Source organism: Pipra filicauda, unplaced genomic scaffold (assembly GCF_003945595.2).
Source record: "Pipra filicauda isolate LSUMZ 115617 unplaced genomic scaffold, ASM394559v2 scaffold208_size1342795_pilon, whole genome shotgun sequence".
In the NCBI taxonomy this organism is placed as follows: Eukaryota; Metazoa; Chordata; class Aves; order Passeriformes; family Pipridae; genus Pipra; species Pipra filicauda.
Genome location: NW_024104319.1, coordinates 141,948 through 159,876, shown reverse-complemented (window position 1 = coordinate 159,876; position 17,929 = coordinate 141,948). Strand labels below are relative to the sequence as shown.

Below are 17,929 nucleotides of genomic sequence, written 5' to 3'. Positions count from 1 at the left end.
GTGAAGCATACACAGAAGGGGTCCCTGTCAAAGTTAGATTAATATGTGCAACTTTTTTCATCCCACTCAAAGTGTTTTCTCTAAAGAGCCAAGTCGTTATCATCTTTTTGATCCTCTTTAGCGTTTATTCTTCCAGCTTGCAGTTCAGAGAAAGCCTTTGTGGTATGCAATTAATTATGGTTTATATTACCATGATGTGGAATTTGAGCCTAGTACTTCAACTTTTTTTTTAATTAAAATTTGTAAAATTTCAGGAAAACAGAACATTGGACTGAGGCGGAAATAATACTAAATGAATTTCTGATACAGCCAGAGATTTCCTGTCCATATGATTTTGGACAAGCTACTTAGCGTGTTGGAACTGAGAAAGAAGTACAAGGAAATGTGCTGTCCATCAGGGGTCCTTATTGGGACTGGTGTGATTTGCAGTCTTCATCAGTGATGTACACAGTGGGATCGAGTGCACCCTCAGCAGATTTGCAGATGACACCAAGCTGAGTGGTGCAGTTGACATGCCTGAGGGAAGGGGTGCCCTCCAGAGGGACTGGACAAGCACAAGAAGTGGGTCCATGAGGTGTCATAGAATCCTAGAATCTCCTGATTTGGAAGGGACTCACAAAGATCATCAAAGCCTAGCTCCTGGCCCTGCACAGTACAACCCCAAGAATCTTACACCATGTTCCTGAGAGTGTTGTCCAAACGCTTCTAGAACTCTGCCATGACTGCTTCCCTGGGGAGCCTATTCCGGTGCCCAACAACACTATGAGTGAAGAACCTCCTTCTAATATCCAACCTAAACATCCTCTGGCACAACTTCAGGCCATTCCCTCGGGTCCTGTCACTGGTCACCAGAGAGAAGAGATCAGTGCCTGCCCCTCCTCTTCCCCTCACAAGGAAGTTGTAGACTGCAGTGAGGTTTTCCCTCAGTGTCCTCTTCTCCAAGCTGAAGAATTGAAGTGACTGTAGCCACTCCTTGAGTGGCTTCCCTGCTCTCCAGCGTCTTGTTCTCCAGTCTGTACGTACACACAGAGTTACCTCATCCCAGGTGCAGAATCTGGCACTTGTTGTTAAACTTCATACAGTTGGTGCCTGCGCAGCCCTCCAGTTTGTCGAGGTCTTTCTGCAGGACCTCCCTGCCTTTGAAGGAGTCAACAACTACTCCCAATTTAGCATCACTGGCAAATTTATTTAGTAGGTTAAGCAAGACCAGGTGCACGGTGCTGCACCTGGGTCGGGGCAACCCCCAGTATCAGTACAGGCTGGGGGATGAAGAGCAGCCCTGCAGAGAGGATGGGCTCTGCCAGGTTGTACAAGCCAGTTGTATCCTGGGCTGCATCCAAAAGGAGCGTGGCCAGCAGGGCACGGGAGAGGATTCTGCCCCTCTGTTCTCATGAGACCCCACTGGAACTCTGGGGTCCTCAGCAAAGGACTGATTTGTTGGACCTGTTGAAATGAGTCCAGAGGAGGGCCACGAAAATGATCAAATGCATGGAACACCTGTTCTTTGAGGACAGGCAGAGAGTTTGGGCTGTTCAGCCTGGAAAACAGAAGGCTCCGGGGAGATCTCACTGCATTCTTTCAGTACTTAAAGGAAAGATGGGGTCATACTTTTTAGCAGGGCCTGTAGCAACAGGACAAGGGTTAATGATTTTAAACTAAGAGAGGGTAGTTTAGACCAGATATAAGGAAGTATATTTTTACAATAAGAGTGGTGAAACACTGGCACAACTGATGCCCTGTCCCTGGAAACATTCAGGGCCAGGCTGGATGGGGCTCTGAGCAACCTGATCCAGTTGCAGGTGTCCCTGCTCATTGCAGGGGAGCTGAACTAGATGACCACAAAAGATTGCTTCCAGCCCAAGGTATTCTATGAAATTTATTCACTTCTCAACATGATGGGAATAAAAAAACAATTGCTGTACATGCTGTGCATTTTTTCTTTTACCATATTCTGATTATATGAGTGAGATTTATACTTCATTATTTTACACAGCATAGAGTGGTTCTAGTATTATATATAAAAATGCTTAAATTAAAAAAAAAAAAAGAAAACAGGCCCTTCTAGACAGATAATATGTATATAATATGTCAGTAAATGTTTGTTTTCCTTTGCAGTTATCTGTGGCATATTCCTCTCACTTACATAACTAGTAAATGCAACTTTACCCATTGTACTAATGCATATTTACTGGATCAAAAGTCGGGTAAGTGACTTAAAGCTTTGGTAGCAAGTTCCTTAAGTGTTGTAGATTTATGTTTTTTCTGGGCACACCCTTACATAAGGTGTGAAGGTGAATACATACAGAGCACAAAATAATTACAAAGATCTGGAGGTCGGCACTGCTGCTGTTGTCATCATCAGAGAGTTGATTCCCCATAGCATTATATGTACAAATAAATGACAGCAACTGGAACAGAAACACAGGTTTGAAATTTGTAAAAGCCCATACTCTTTTCATCACAGTGCATACAGAAAATCTCTGAAACTCTACATCCTTTAGAGAGCAAGTAATGTGAGAGTAGCTCTGCCAGATTGATGAAATTTAAGGAAATAAAGTTCCACTGAAGTACTACTTATTTTCTTTAATTGTGTAAGAAAATGTATCTGGAACAGATGAGGATTTTGAGAATGCTGTTGTTGAATTTGAAACCTTTAGATCTTTTCACATACGCTCTCTGGTTTTGGTGCAGTGATTAGTTTGAATCCTAAACTGCTGGTCTATGGGACTATTTTTATTCAGCCCTGTTTTTTTCCTTACCAAATGAGCAGTTACTATGCACTTTTGTGTAGTGCTAAAATCACCTTGGCTGAGGACCTCAGCACAAGAAGGACACAGATCTGTTGGACCAAGTCTGGAGGAGGGCCCCAAAGTTGATCAGAGGGCTGGAGCACTCTCATGTGAGGAAAGGCTGAGAGGGTTGGGGTTGTTCAGGCCGGAGAGGAGAAGGCTTTGTGACCTAAAGGGGGCCTACAAGAAAGACGGGGAAATATTTACATTGTAGTGACAGAACAAGGGGAAATGGCTTTGAACTGAGAGTATATTTAGGTTAGATATTAGGAAAAAAATTCTTTACTCTGAGGGTGGTGAGACAGTGGCACAGGTTGTCCAGGGAAGTTGTGGATGCCCCATCCCTGGAAGTGTTCAAGACCAGCTCTGAGCAACCTTGTCTAGTGAAAGGTGTCCCTGCCTGTGTCAGGGGGTTTGGAACTAGATGATCTTTAAGGTCTCTTTCAACCCAAACAATTCTGTAATTCTGTGATTCCTTTCCACTGACATGCATAGGTTTTTGCATTTGATTGAAGCTGGTCTGACTCATCACCTTACATATGCTGATGTATTTTCTTCTCTCCCCACCATTCCCCCCTGTGCCATTAAAGTTACTAGGCAGTGCATTTAACTGGGTTATATTTAATTCATAAACCTATTTCACACCTCTAATTTTTGAAATAAAGCTACGCAAATTTTAAATCAAGTTCTTAGAGTTGATCTTGACATTTTCACTGTTTACTGATTTTTACAAACTGCCACTGCCCTAAAATTACATTAGAAATACTAAAAATAAGGTAAGTAGTTTTGCTTTATGTCATTCTGACATTGGTTTTACAAAGTCTTCAAGCTATTCTTATTCTTTTTCGTTTGAGATGGAGTTTTTAGAAAAAAAAATCACTAATTATCAAAATGGAAAAACAAAGCTCTTTAATTGAATGTGTTCTTGATCTTATTAGAACTAGTAAGTAAGTAGCCTGATTTCATCATTTTTATTTCACTTTAAATGGCCCTGTTGCTAGTCTCATGTTCATCATATGAATTCCTCATTCACTGTAGAAAGTTGGATGTGGAGGATATGACAGTAGGAGAGATGTACAAAAGAGTTTGGGGTAGAATATTAACTAAATTTCAAAGGCCTTCTAGGTCCTGTGCAAATTGATGGTTTTGTTGGTCATTATGGAATCAACTGAAAGGAAGAACTTTTCCCAGAGCCTTTCTTTTTCTGTCCAGTTGACTTAGAAACTGGAGTGTGATCTTTCATCTACTTAAGGCCATCTCCATTTCTGCGCTCCTTTTTATGATACATGTAACTGCTCTTTGTGTGTGTGTGTGTGTATATATATATATCTATGTATATATATGAAAGTGGATAAGAGAGATGGGGCTGTTTGAAAGAAGGACTGGACAGGAGAAAAATTACTGCACTAAGTAATCACCTGCATGGATGCAACACAGGGCGGGCTGTGATACTGTTCATTCAATAACATGTAGGAAGAAGGAGGAAGAAATACAATCTGGAATTTCTGAACCTTCTTGTGAAACCTCTGTACCGGCTGTTCCTTCTTCATAGTAGGGGGAAACAGTGGGTGTGAAAGAATTTATTGTCTCTCTGGATCTAGTCTGTTTCATAGACTTGGATTTGAACAAACAATTGTTAAATATTTGTTTCTGCTGCTAACTGCTTTTCTGTCCTATAGCTGTCATTGAACTTCCAGAAGAGGTGGAATGGATAAAATTCAATGTGGACATGAATGGCTATTACATGGTACACTATGCTGAAGACTGGAAAACACTCATTGATCTGTTGAAACAAAACCACACTGCTTTGAGTCCTAAAGACAGAGCCAACTTGATCAACAATATCTTCAGCCTTGCAGGGTAAGATTTTCATACTGGAAAACATATTTAATATATGTTTAAAGGTTTTTGAAGTCAAAGAAGATCATATTTAGTTTCTAGAGACAACTGCTGTGGAAAAGTTTTAATTCAGTCTTTGATAGCTTTGTTGGAGCTGTTCGCCATTCACTACTATTTTTTTCAAGTTCTTTCACTGATGCTTTCATACTGGTGCTAGATGTTATCTGCCTGTTTTTATAGCATGATCTATTTATTTGCATCACACAGAGCCACACGATAGCTTCTGTTTCAGGAAGACACTCTTTTCTTTAGTGACTGATAATCTGCCTAGCAGACTGTTTTCCTGTACTCAGTCAGTGAATGCTTCACTTTAGAAAAGTAAGCTATTTTCCTCTCAAATTTTTCCTGGATCCCTCTCATGTCTTTCGCCACCACTGTCAGAGCAGGTGAGACTGAGCATTCTGGATGATCTCTTTGGGAGCTGCTACCTGTATCTGATATTATGATAAACATTTTTAGACATCATTGCCATACTTGAAGGCATGTTAGTGGCTATTGCTCCTTTTCTGCAATCTTTCTGAAGTTAAAATATGAAAATCTCTACATATAAATTGTTTGTTATGTCACTCCCTCTATTCACTTATCTCTCTGTTAAAGTAATAGAAAGCGTCACCTCTGATCTTGTTTCAGGGAGTGATTTTGTTTTATAATCCATTAAAATGTTTCCATTCGTGTACCCACAGTCTAGGAAGAGAGTCTCTGGAAACGGCCTTTGAGCTGATTGATTACCTTAACAAAGAGAACAGCACTGCACCGCTCACTCAGGCTTTGTTCCAGCTGAGTCACATATACAACCTTCTAGACAAAAAGGGCGAACAACATCTGGCAGCACGAGTCATGGTATGCCTTAGCTTTTTGTAAATTGTAATTTGAAATAATTAGCTGTGATGTAGTGTAATACAGTTACATTATCTTTTTAAGTGTTGACTGTTGAATGTATCCAGTAATTTCACTAAGTTGGATAGGGATTCTGGAGAGTTGCCAGGCTTGCCTGCTTTTGTTAATGATCTCTTACTGAAATGCTACATTTCTTGGACCAGCTTCCTGCCCTCTCCTTCCCCCATTTCCACACCATACCCACATGCCCCAAAATGTTTTGTAGGAAGTGTAGTGCAGTAGGAACACAGTGGTGTCTGGGTTTATCTTACAGTGCCTATAAAGGTCAGTGTAGTACAAATATGTAATTCAACAAAAGTCCACGACATTTTTCTTGTGCAGTAAAGTTATCCCCAAAAATTAGAGTGGTTGGAGATCATAGGTGTAATTGCTTTGTGTAGAGGCAGGAAAAAAACCCAGAACTATTTTCTGTAAAAACAGGAACACGTGAATGGTTGTCATTGTCCCATTCCAGTTGTATGCTAGATTAATACAATATAGTGCTACAGACTTAGCAATGAAATGAATACTGCGGTCTCAATTCTTGATGAGAATATGTTTTTCATTTCTCTGTTTACCATCTTATTATGAAGCTTCTTGTTTATATTCATCTACTGGTTGAAAATGCTCCTTGCTGCTTTACATTGTAAAACATCAGTAAAGGGAAATAGTCTGTAAGCAAAATCATTAAGTTATTAGATAAAATAGCAGATGTTTTTTCTTTATGGTAGGTATGGATAATTAGCGAGTACTTAAGGAAAAATAAGAAATAAAAAGCACTATTATAACAATTTTCCTTATTTAGAATTATTTCAAAGTTTTTACACATCTGCTAGGATAAACAGCCCAAGCTATGGTTTACAATGCAGTGTCTATGCAGTCATATGTAAGTTCAAAACTTCTCAGCTGAGATGTGGTAGCTGGTTGGATGCCTAGCTGTGGTTTTGGCAAGTTACAGAACTACAAAACTGAAGGGTGCTCAGCCCGTAGATAGATAAAAGTTGTTTCTTTGTGCTAACCTAAGGTATTATTAACTGTCACTTGGTGAAGTTAAAAGCAGTTGAACATACAGAAGTTGTAGTTAGTTGAGATGGTAAGCTGATTACAAGCAAGTCTGAACCATGGCTTGAAGAGTAGTCTTCAGTTTCCATGTGCAATTTAAGATGTAGACCTGGCCCATCTTTCAGATCTATGTAGTATAGATACTTTTTTCTACAGATAAGGAATAGCATTTTTAAATTGGAATAAATAGATGAAAAAGTATCATGTTTAGCTTTCACAGTTCTAAATCTTAACTTTTTTTCTTTTTTTTTAGACTAATTTTGTATATAGAAAATAATTTTTGGAGGAATTAGCTATTGCTGGTAATTTTTTCCTCTTTTAGCATAGGATAGAGCACTTACTTGGAGATAAAATTGATCAGCAGCATTGGACAGATGATGGGACCTTGTCTGAACGAGAGCTCCGGTCGACACTCCTGGCTTTTGCCTGCACCCATGATATAAGAAACTGTAGAACAACGGCCATGGAGATGTTCGAGAGGTGGATGAAGTCTAATGGAACAGTAAGGTACCACAAAAACTGAGCTTCCAGTTCTTTCATCTGTCTGTTTGCCTGTGACATTGCCGCCGTTGTATTGGGGGAAAACAGCACAACAAACAGAACAATCAAAAAAAAAAAAAAAAACAACCCACCACACCACCGACTGAGTATTGATAAAGCACTTCATTCTGTCTTTTACTGTTCCATATGTAAAAATAATTGCTGTTTTAAGATGAGAGGGAGACTGTGCTAGACTTTGTCTCCAGTCTCATTAAGTGTGACTGCAAAACCAGCCACAAATTGCTTCCATCTGCATTTCCTAAGCTGCATGCTGAATGAAGGAGGATTACTTAGTAGCAATGTCAAAGCACACCTTTTTGCCTTGCAGAATTCATTCTGTTCTGGATTCATTGTGCATTTTGAGCCATAGGAAATTACTCTATTTTTTGTGCAGTTGACCATGTTTTCATGTGACTAGTATGATTTGCTTTTTCCTAGTGACTTAAAGTATTAGACCAGCATGAATTCAGTCCAGCAAACTTTAACAATTGCTAAAGAATTAAATTTCTCTAAAGAAAGCTATCTCTTTCAAGTTAATCCTTTAGTTTTGTGACTTCTTTTCCTTCTTTTCTCAGATGAGCATTTTTATGTCCCCTTTTTCTGTTTGTTTGTTTTGTTGCTTTTGTTTTTCCCTGTAGTCTGCCTAGTGATGTTATGAAAACCATATATACAGTTGGAGCCAAAACTAGTGATGGCTGGGAATTCCTCCTAAACATGTACTCGTCTTCAGTTTCTGAAGCAGAGAAAAGTAAAATGATTGAAGCCTTGGCCAGCACAGAGGATGTCAGAAAGCTGATCTGGTATGAAGGAGACAAAAAGTTGTATACTGTGTAAATTAAATGCATTAAAAATCTTCTTGAAAAGTGCATTGTCTTTTCTGTATTGTTGAAAAAATTTCTAATTGCTAAAGAGAACCCATCCACATGTTTTGCACAGGCTTCCATTCACATGAAGAATTGATATTTTTCACTTAAAAACAATTTATGTGAAAAAGTAGCACAAAAGACCACACTCTGAGTATGCATTAAGAGAAAAAAATTTAACTCAAAGACTTTGCACTACCAATAACACAGAATTTCAGATTTTATGGTACAATTAAAAAATTGCAGATTGTTCTATAGAGCCTAAAAAGATTGCTATATTGTTATGACCAAAATAATAACTGGTTGGGGTATTTTTTTTGTTTGTCTTTTGCTCTTTTTTTTTCTTTCTTTGGATGAAATTTTGACTTTATGTTGTGCTCCAACACCCCTCTATAGAGCAAATCTCAGTACTGCACCAAGAACACCAAGTTGTCCTAGTTTATTCTTCAGCTTTCCTCTCTTAACTTTTCAACATATTGTTTTTCTTTAACAAGTTGTTAAAATTCATTTCATCTTTCCCAACAACAGTGAAAATTCAGGTACTTGGTTTAAAGCCAAGGTCACTCTGATTTCTGGAAATTAAAGCTAAGTAAGTACAGTTTTTATGAAATGTAGCACTGCTGTGTTCCAGATGCCAGAAGGTGCTTGTTTGATGTATTGTATAGTCTTTTTTTATCTAATTGAGGACTATCAGAAAAACCATTTGAAAATATTAATAGATTTTTTTTTTCCTCTCTCTTTTCATATGCTTTGTCTCTTAGGCTAATGCAGAACAGTCTTGAAGGAGAAGTCATCAGGTCACAGGAGCTTTCACATATCATAGTAACTATTAGCCAGAGTTTGCCTGGATATTTGCTGGCCTGGGACTTTGTCAAAGAGAACTGGGAAAAGCTTACACAAAAGTAAGGCTTGTGATGCAGTTGAAACTTCAAATTCACAGTGGCAAAAGCACCTGTTTGTTTCTTTCCAGCCTAAGACAGTAAATAGTTGCATTCGTATAAAGAGATTTGTATTAAAACTGTAAATCATGTTTTAAAATCTCAGTTTATGAATAAAACTTGCCACATAAGCTTTGAAGTCTCACCAGTCGTTGATGGGACTTGAGCTTCCTAGAACCTCATAGTAATTCTAAACGATCTTGATTTTAATTTCTCCTGAAAGGTTGCTATCTCTGAGATGATTGCTCTAGTTGCAGTATGTTTGTGTGGATTAAATGTGTTTAAAAGCAGACTCGTGGAATTAATTCAGCATTTATTTTTTATGCCCTTTACAGCAGTCCCAAAACCAAATAACCAAAAATCCCACTTGCTTCAGAAATATATGTTCTTCCTAACTGGCCTTTAAGGGTACCCAGCAGGAGAGCTGGCTCCCAAGTCTTCAAAAAACTAACAGTAGTGGACACCTCTGTTCCTAAATCTCAGCTTTGATTTGAAACAATTATATATTGCTAAAAAAGCTTCCACGCAAAATTTCTGCTCTATCAAGCTCTTCAGTTATGCAGTTACGAAGTTACTGTGCTTGGAACAAAACCTGGTTACCAGTTGAATTACTGTAGAGCTTTGGAACACTTACCACAAATAGAGATCTTGGTATTCTTAGTGTTATGTCCTCAGTTCTTTGCTGTTTGACCTGTGATAAAAGTTTGACAATTTTCCATGGCCTTTGCTCTTAAGTTCCATTTTCAGAGGGAACAGGGAACTCGAAGCTTGGATTTCTAAGACCATACATTTCTTTTGAAAAATAAGATATGTAAAATTGAATTTGTGCTTCTAATTATTTCCCACTACTAAACAAAAAAGGAGAAATAGAAATAGTTGAAAAGAATGTGTACGTATACTGAAACTGCATCTTAAAGTGTCTCCTAGTTAAAAATATTTGTTTGCCTTTCAGGTTTCACCTAGGCTCATATACCATCCAGAATATCATTAGCTGGTCAACTTCTCAGTTTGCAACAAAGCCGCATCTGCTTGAGGTTGGTGGCTTAATCTACCAGAAAGGGTTATTTACCAGTGCCAGTACTGTTTTCATTTAGTTGAGGGATGAGGAAAATGCACGTTTACCTGTTATTTATATCCTTGAGGCCCTTCTGGAAGGATATACACATCTATTGCTTTCCCTATTTCACACATGGCAAATATATGCATGAACATGTGAGAGGTTATATACTGAGACTGTGACAGAGTTGTGGAGTTGAACCCAGTTATTGGTTTATACTGTTTTGTTTTCCTGTTCACTGGAACACACTGTCTCCAAAAATAATGATTCGATCTATATACAGTTTTGGTCTAGATTTTGTAAACAAGGTATGCTTTCTACATCTCTGGAACGTGGTACCGTGCTGTAAAAAAATTTCTTTGTGCTATTTTTAATGTCAGCAATACCAAGGAGCTATTGCAGAAGTTGAGTATTGGCTAAGAACTGGGTAATAGCTGTTAGAAAAACTCTGTTGTCTTCCCTGACAAGACCTCGAATTTAATATGTCAAGAATGGTTTAAAGTTTAGACTAATGTTTTTGTTCAGATAATTTGGTAGAGATAGTTGTTTGTGCTTTGATCTATAGTATTTTAAGTGTTAGCATAGACAACTACAATGATGAGTGGGTGTGGGGACCATTCCAGAATGCTGAAGAGGGTTGCTTGCAACAGGACTCCTTTTCAGAACTCTTAAGTACTGTCTGTTTGCTTTGTGAGGAATTTGATAAGTAAATGTCTGTTTATTGCTGAAATAATTTATTGAAACCAAACAAGTTATTGCTGCTGTATCCTTGAAAAATGCTTTCCTTACATTTTGGGAGCTCCTTTGAGAGTTTTGCTTACTGCATAGGTGCAAATGATTCTCAAAAAATGGATTTCCTGCAACGTATACATAGCCTCTGCTTCTGAACATATTTGTGTGGCCAGTATTGATTTTAATTAAAATTTTATTTTTCTTTCTTTTCTCTTGCTATGCAGGTGAAGTCATTTTTTGAGTCAAAATCAGAGGAGAGTTCTCAACTGCATTGTGTAAAAGAAGCAATTGACACAATTCAGCTCAATATCCAGTGGATGGAGAGGAACTTAGCAAAGCTGCAAGAACTGCTCTAGTGCACATAACACTGTGGTGTGTCAGCCATTTAGGAGCTCTGTGAACAGTTACTGTGTTTTCTTTGCAAAAGCCAGGGTGAAATCAGGCATCGCTGCAACATTGCACTATTAAGGAGTCTAGATAGCTCAGGGCATGTCTCAGATAAATTTTTATTTTCCTTGAAGCATTTTTGAGCAATATGTAAGTATTTACCCTGAAATGGTTTTCATCTATAGACCAAACATCTGCACAAATGATTAAATATAATTTTATATGTGAAACTCACACCCTTTCCTTTGGAGCTGTGTTGTAGTTTCTTAGCAATGGGTCAGTGTTGACAGTCAGGTCAGAAAGAAAGAGTTACCATGAACTATTACTTCTTTGCAGACTCTCATTGAGCAGTAGATTTTTGTTTTGTTTTGCAAAACTGTATGTGGTTTCCATATTTGTAGATATAGAAGCTATTGTGAAACAAAATCGTATTTCAGGTACATAAGTAGTAGTGAATCTTAAAAAACTATACAACTGAGGCAAAATAAATGCAAGTCCGATTTTATTTAAGTTTGGGCTTTTTATTTTCATGGTGTTCTTTAGGAATTACACATGCGAAAATAAATCTCGTGCTAATAGTATACACTTTGGTGTATGAAGTGGCTGGATAGTAGTATGGAGAAGAAGAAACAGATAGCAAAACCAAGTGTTTCAGAGATGGGATTCCCAGAAGCAGTGGTGTGACCTTGGAACTTTTACTCTGAATTTATCAGATAGTTTTGAGAATCTCATAATGAATCTCTGAACTTTAACTGATTTTGCTGTATTGGTCTCTGACCAGCTGCACAAAATTGTGTTTTTCCAGGTTGGTTCATCTCTTAGACTGACTACTGATTTATGCCCTTTTGACTGCTGATTTTTAATTTCACCCCTTGTTGCAGAGGGTTTGCAGTTAATAGATATGTCAATCACTTCATTTATGTAAACTTCTGTTTTTTCATTGCCTGATAACTTGCAGATCACAGTATAATTCATGAACATTGCTCATTCTTTATGACATAACCTTTAGGAAAGCTTCTAATTTAGATTTTAATTATTTGTTTTTCTGCTGTTGTGAAAAATTCTGTGAGACAAATCCTCAAGGTCTTTTACAGAAGGGGAACTAAAACTCTATTGTGCTACACTAGAAAGGCAAAATACCTGCAGTGCAGTCTGTGTCTTTCAAAAGTAGCAAAAAAACCCATTTTTTAAGTATGGCATATGTATACAACACATGCAAGAGTAAACGTACCTTTTATCTGGAGATCTGTTCTACTCATTTCACTACCAGTGTGTCTTCTGTGGACTCATGCAAGCAGATTTAGAACTGTTGTTAAATTATGGAATGAGAATTGCAATCAAGTATATTCTTGGGAGTTTTTGTACTGTTATGTGCTATTGCTTTGATCCCTCCTTTATTTTAAGTCTTTGAAATCTTTACAGAAATATTGTTTCCATCTTTGTGTATTTTATGTGTATATATCTGTGTATATATGTATATGTGTGTATGTGTATATATATATGTGTGTGTGTGTGTGTGTGTGTATACACTTTCACTTTTCTGTCCCTTCTGTCTCCTCATATGCATTTTACTTAATCCCTGGGCACAGTATTGAGTCTTATAAAATTTAAAATCAAAACTGTGGAAGAGGATCCCATCTTCCTCCTGATTTCTGCTGTGGAATTTTAAAAATTTACTATTCTATTCAAATACTTTAGTGATAATTATGAAGAAATAGTATGGAGCTGAGTTTTAGACAGCAAACTATACCAAGAAAATCTGGAAGGTTGGGGAGGTTGTTTTAATTTTACTGTTAGTTGCATATGCATACTTTGGTGTGTCAGTTGTAGAGGTTTTAAAATTATTTTTCTGTCATGGAGTCTCCAACCCAATATTAAAAAATTGTACTAGTGCCCTCTTTCCATAAGAAATGCTTAAAGGTAATTCTCCCTTTTTGAGTATACTGGGAATTGATGAAGACTGAAATGGCTAAGAGCTGGTGCCTGGTGGACAGCCTTTGCTGGCAAGGCTCATGTTGGACATGGGCTTAGGGCAGGATGAGGGTCTGGAAAAGAGTGACAGTGCAAGACAAAGAGCAGAACCAAGGGGTTAGGAGGGCTGTGAAAGCTGAGGTAAGGTAATGGCTGCCACTTCTGCCTGAGAGCCAGAGAGAGCTGGATGTCCCATTAGCTGGGTGTCCCATTAGCTGGGTTCTTGTTAGGACTAGTGGGAGGGTTAAGCTTAGCTATAGGTGCAGGACAAAAAGCAAAGCCCTAGTGTTTATGGGGCTGTGAAGGAACAGCCAAGGGAGCGTGAGGGCATTCAAAAACTTTTGGTTTAGGCCATGAAAATGAGAGCCATAGCTGGCTCCCTGATGGAGCTGGGGTCCGATAAAGGTTAATACAAGGGTGAGAATTAGACATAGGTACAAGAGAGAGCCCTGCAGTATTTGTGGGGGTGCAAAGGAGCTGCAAAAGAAAGGTGAGGGGTACCAAAGCTTTCAGACTTGGCCACATTTTCCAGGGAGCCATTGCTGGCAGAGTTTGGGGTGGACCTATGCGTCGCATAGTCATGATGCCATGATGATCGTGATGTCAGTGACCATTACAATGTGCAAGAGCAAACACTGAGACCCACTGAGAGTTTGACTGTGAAGGGTCTGCCAATGAAAGGTGAGGAATGCCAACACCTCTCACTCCTGGCTACTTCTGTTGGGAGCCCTGGGTGGCTGGAGTGTGCTTTGGAGCTGGACCCTGGGTGAGACTGATGTGGTGGGTGAGGGTTAGGCAGTAGAGCAACTGCAGAGCCCCAGTGTTATTGGGACTTTTAACGAGCTGGCAAGGGAAGGTGAGGGCTGCCAAAAGCTTTCAGTCCTGGCTGTTTCTGTGTGAGAGCCCTAGCTGGTGAGTCAGTTTTGAAGCTGACCTCTGGCTACATTTGTCATGATGTGGAATAGGATTAACTGCTAGAGCAATCACAGAGCCCTGGTATTGGTGGGGCTGCAAATGAGCTATCAAGGGAAGCTGAGAATGGCCAAAAGATTTCATTCTCTGCTGCTGCTCTAGCCTGTCCTACCCAACTCTACCAAGCCCATGTCCAAAACAGAACCTTGCCAGCAATGACTCCCAAATAAAAGCCCCCAAGAATTAAAGCATTTGGCAGCCTCTTCAAATCATCTCAAATATTGGGACTTTGTTATTTGTCCTCTCAGATGAAACTTCTGAGCACCTAGTCCAGTTGCATCTTGAAAACATCCAGTGATGTCAACTCCACTGCATCCCTGGGGTGATTGTTCAGGTGAACAACTGTTCTCACTGTAAAAAAACAAATTCTTTTTATATCAAGATGAAATCTCTCCTGGTGCAAGTTGTACCCATTACTCCTTCTCTTCTGCTTGTGGATCATTGTGAACAGAGAACCTCTTTCGTCCTTGTAGTTGCTCTTTGAGTGCGGAAATTCTGTGATGAGATGAGGCCCCCCTGAATCTTCTTTGGGAAGATAAGACCTAACCCATTCAGTCTTTCCTCTTCAGACAAGTTTTCTAGGACTGTCTCCAATCTGTCTGCATTTTTCTTGAACTGTGGGGACCAGAACTGGACACAGTACCTCAATAGGAAATAATGCTGTTACCCATTTGAGAAAATACAAAAGTTACTTTGCACTTGTAACCTTCCTTAGAGTCATAATCATCTCTTGAGTGTCCCATGTTGTCTGCCACTCCTTCCTTTTCACACTCTTAAACAGTGCCACTTTGTCTCAGACGAACAACCAGCCCCATAGACCAGCTTGCAGAAGACCCCACATAGTGCCCACGTAGCTCCAAGGTGATTGATGAATGCCGTGGCTTGACTTACAGTGGTGGTCCTGCTCTCTCAGGGTAGAGTCCTCCTGTTTCTCTTTCCAATGCTTCCAGCTGTGGGGCTGGTGATGCCAATGGCTCTGCCTCTCCAATGGCATCTGCATGCCTGTGTACAGGATCTGGTGGTCTGCAAAAAAGTGGCATTTACTTCACTCATGATATGAGTGGAGATGGTTGATGCAGAAGGCACAGTTAAATCAGTGCATCTATCCCAGGAGGAAACACCAACTTCTCTTAATTTTATTTTCACTGAATCCCTGAATGCTACAGACCATTTCCAAGGCCATTTTACTCAAGCTTTGCAACAACAGAGCAACAGCAAGTGCTTCTAAGAAGCGTCCTGAAATTATGGAACCTCTTCTCAAATTTAAGCTTTGGCTGGATAACTCAGACTTCCTCATGAAGCCGCAGCAGAAAGTAATTATTTTTTAAATCTTTTTATGGCACAATGCAACAAGAAAAGGTCAAATCAGTCCCATGATAATGAACTCAAGAACAAAAAAAAGAAAATCACAGCCCCCCATCAGCAGCCATCACATCACTCTTCTTACCTCTCCAAGCCAGGAGCAGCCTCTGTGAGAAATCAAGCCATGAATTATCCAGCCCCATGGCTAAAACTCACACCAGGGCCTCTGTGGGGGCTTTTTTCTTTGGTTTAGAAGCTGTAATATTAAAAAATTGTGAAAGTGACTGCGCTTATTTACGTAGTAGCACAGCACAGTTTGCTGCACATGCTGTGATGCTGAGCTAGGGATCTTGTGGGGATTTTGTGCAATGGACAAATGAACTGGGGCGGTGACCCTTCTAACAGGATCTCAGCAGAGACTCACCTTCCAGCTCTTCCTTCTCGTAGTGAATATTGGCAGCATTGCTCGTTCTTCCCTGATCAGTCGCTGCCTCTTCAGTGTGCCTCTGTACAGCAATGAGAAGGTAAAACCTGGGGCTGGGTGTGTACAGCTCCCCTGTGTCCTCCCAGCCATCATCCACCTCTGCCTCCGGGCGAGTCCATAAGCATCACACCTCTACGTGCCTCCTCCTCCAGGCACGGTTCTAAAAACATGGACATGCCATAGTAGTTTTTCTCATATCCAAATAAAAAAGCCCATAACATCATATAACACATGCAGTGGGAATCTGGAAGTGTTTATTACAAGGGGAGAGGCTGAAAGTTTCAGACCAAAAATAAACCTCCTATTTTGTTCCTGTGCTACTGAGAAGAAAAAAAACAAAAAAAAAAAAAAAAACCACACAAAAAACCCCCAAACAAAAAACCACACACCAAAAAAAACCAAAAACCCCCTCCCCTCCCCAAAAAAAAAAAACAAAAAAAAAAAACCACATCAAAAAAACAAACCTAAAAACAATGCTTTTGGCCACAGCAAGTTCCAGTCTCCCAATGTGACACTCCCAATGTGCAGGGCTCACTAGATTGCACTTGACCACAAGGATAGGGCCATCCACAACAAAGGCCCTCAAGAACCTGCAAGGGGGAAGCTGCTTCTTCAGCCCAACAGAGCGCAGGCTTCCCTTGGTGAAAGCACACTTTTCATGGAAAACTTAATTTTTCTCTGCAGAAACCAAAGGCTGAGAGCTAATGCCCACTTTGCCAGAAATACCAGTGCCAGTGCTGCATGAAGAACGTTGGTGCCTTAAAAGCTAAAGGAAAACTAGAGGAGCAAACTGAAGTAAGTATTTTTGCTTCTCTTATCCCTTAGTAACCAAGGATGGGGAAGGGGATTACCAGAGTTACTAAGTTCGAAAAATAAAAAACCAGCACATCTCACATTCAAGTCCAACATCAGCTTGAAGAAGGGCAGTCTAGAGCATAAGGCATGCTACGGAGGGATGGACAGGCTGTGGCACAGGCTGTAGTGAGCCATAACCATGTCCTTCTGGGACAATGCCTGCTGATCCAAAGGCAGCCTCAGTACCAAAGGCCTCCTCTGTCCTGCCCACGCTCCTCCTCTGCATGCACAGAAATGCTGATGTGGACTTAGTTGTTGTTGTTGAAATAAAGTTGCCTGTTTTCACCATTAACCATGTTGGCAGTCCCACTCAGTCTCCTGTGCCCTCGAGGCCAGGCCTCCCTGGGCCGACACCTGCAAAATGAGGCTGCACAGGCAGGCAAAGGGAAAGGGCACAAAAGAGAGCAAAGGGAAAGGGTCCCTCCAAGGGGCTGGAATCGTGCCTGCTCAGAGAGGAGGCCAAGGGTGCAGTGCAGAAGGGAACACAGGTTTAGGGCCTTACAGGTCTTGGGGCCAGCAGCTGGAAATGCACAGTGTCTTAGGCTGCTGACCGGTGGGATGCCTCTGTGTGTGGATGTGTGTACAGCACACCAGGCAACTGGAAACTGGACTCGGGATGTCTGGGCAGGAACCTTCCAGCTCCTTGGTCTTCCTTTAACTTCATCAAAGGAAAGCTCAGAGAACTCTCCTTGGTCATCAAGGAGAGCAACTCATTGGCTGTAATTGAAATGACAGTCCAACAGCCAGGGTCTGCTGTACCTGGGGAAAAAGGGGGAAGCTGTTCAGCAGTCAAATGGAAGCAACTAAATCAGCAGGCTTAACCCTGAAGGGGCTCCAGTTTCTTCCCTTAAAGGAAAAGAATGTTTAGTTAGAGGTGTTCATAGTTGGGTTGTAAACACCACCTAAAAAAGCTTTGGCCCAGAGACTGTTACATTTGCTAGTTGATTTTCTTGTCTCAAGCAGGGAAACAGTGTCACAAAGTGCTTTTAAAAACCTCAGTGTGGGGCTTTTTGTTGTTGTTGTTGTTGTTGTTGTTGCCACAAATTCTGGACCAGTTTCTGATGATAAGTAAAAAGTTTATCGTTGGCAGAGTCCTGGCACAGCTTGCCCTGGAACTGTTCAAGGCCAGGTTGGATGGGACTCTGAGCAACTTGATCTGGTGGACGGTGTCCCTGCGCATGGCTGGGGGTTGGAACTAGTGG

General features: G+C 40.3%; 1 protein-coding gene and 1 long non-coding RNA gene across 4 annotated transcripts in view; one reads left to right on the top strand and one right to left on the bottom strand.

Annotated features, from left to right (window-relative positions):
• The window catches only part of LOC114000675 (leucyl and cystinyl aminopeptidase), a 50,274-nt gene extending 38,621 nt beyond the window's left edge, over positions 1 to 11,653 (top strand). For both annotated transcript variants that reach the window (XM_027745136.2, XM_027745135.2), the window contains 8 exons: positions 2,116 to 2,204; positions 4,469 to 4,649; positions 5,372 to 5,528; positions 6,949 to 7,133; positions 7,805 to 7,966; positions 8,791 to 8,931; positions 9,920 to 10,001; positions 10,981 to 11,653. In XM_027745136.2, coding sequence (XP_027600937.2) covers positions 2,116 to 2,204; positions 4,469 to 4,649; positions 5,372 to 5,528; positions 6,949 to 7,133; positions 7,805 to 7,966; positions 8,791 to 8,931; positions 9,920 to 10,001; positions 10,981 to 11,112 — 1,129 coding nt within the window. In that variant the 3' untranslated portion in view covers positions 11,113 to 11,653. The remainder of the gene's footprint in view (positions 1 to 2,115; positions 2,205 to 4,468; positions 4,650 to 5,371; positions 5,529 to 6,948; positions 7,134 to 7,804; positions 7,967 to 8,790; positions 8,932 to 9,919; positions 10,002 to 10,980) is intronic.
• Positions 11,654 to 14,289: 2,636 nt separating this feature from the next.
• On the bottom strand, positions 14,290 to 17,423 carry LOC114000681. 2 transcript variants are annotated; one of them, XR_005563415.1, is made up of 4 exons: positions 17,230 to 17,423; positions 15,813 to 15,894; positions 15,534 to 15,644; positions 14,290 to 15,109 (listed from the first exon to the last, which is right to left on the bottom strand). It is a non-coding gene; the product is annotated as an uncharacterized LOC114000681 (long non-coding RNA). The 2 variants fall into 2 exon arrangements; XR_003545342.2 differs by lacking the exon at positions 17,230 to 17,423 and having other exon boundaries at positions 15,813 to 16,178.
• Between the last annotated feature and the right edge of the window lie 506 nt (positions 17,424 to 17,929).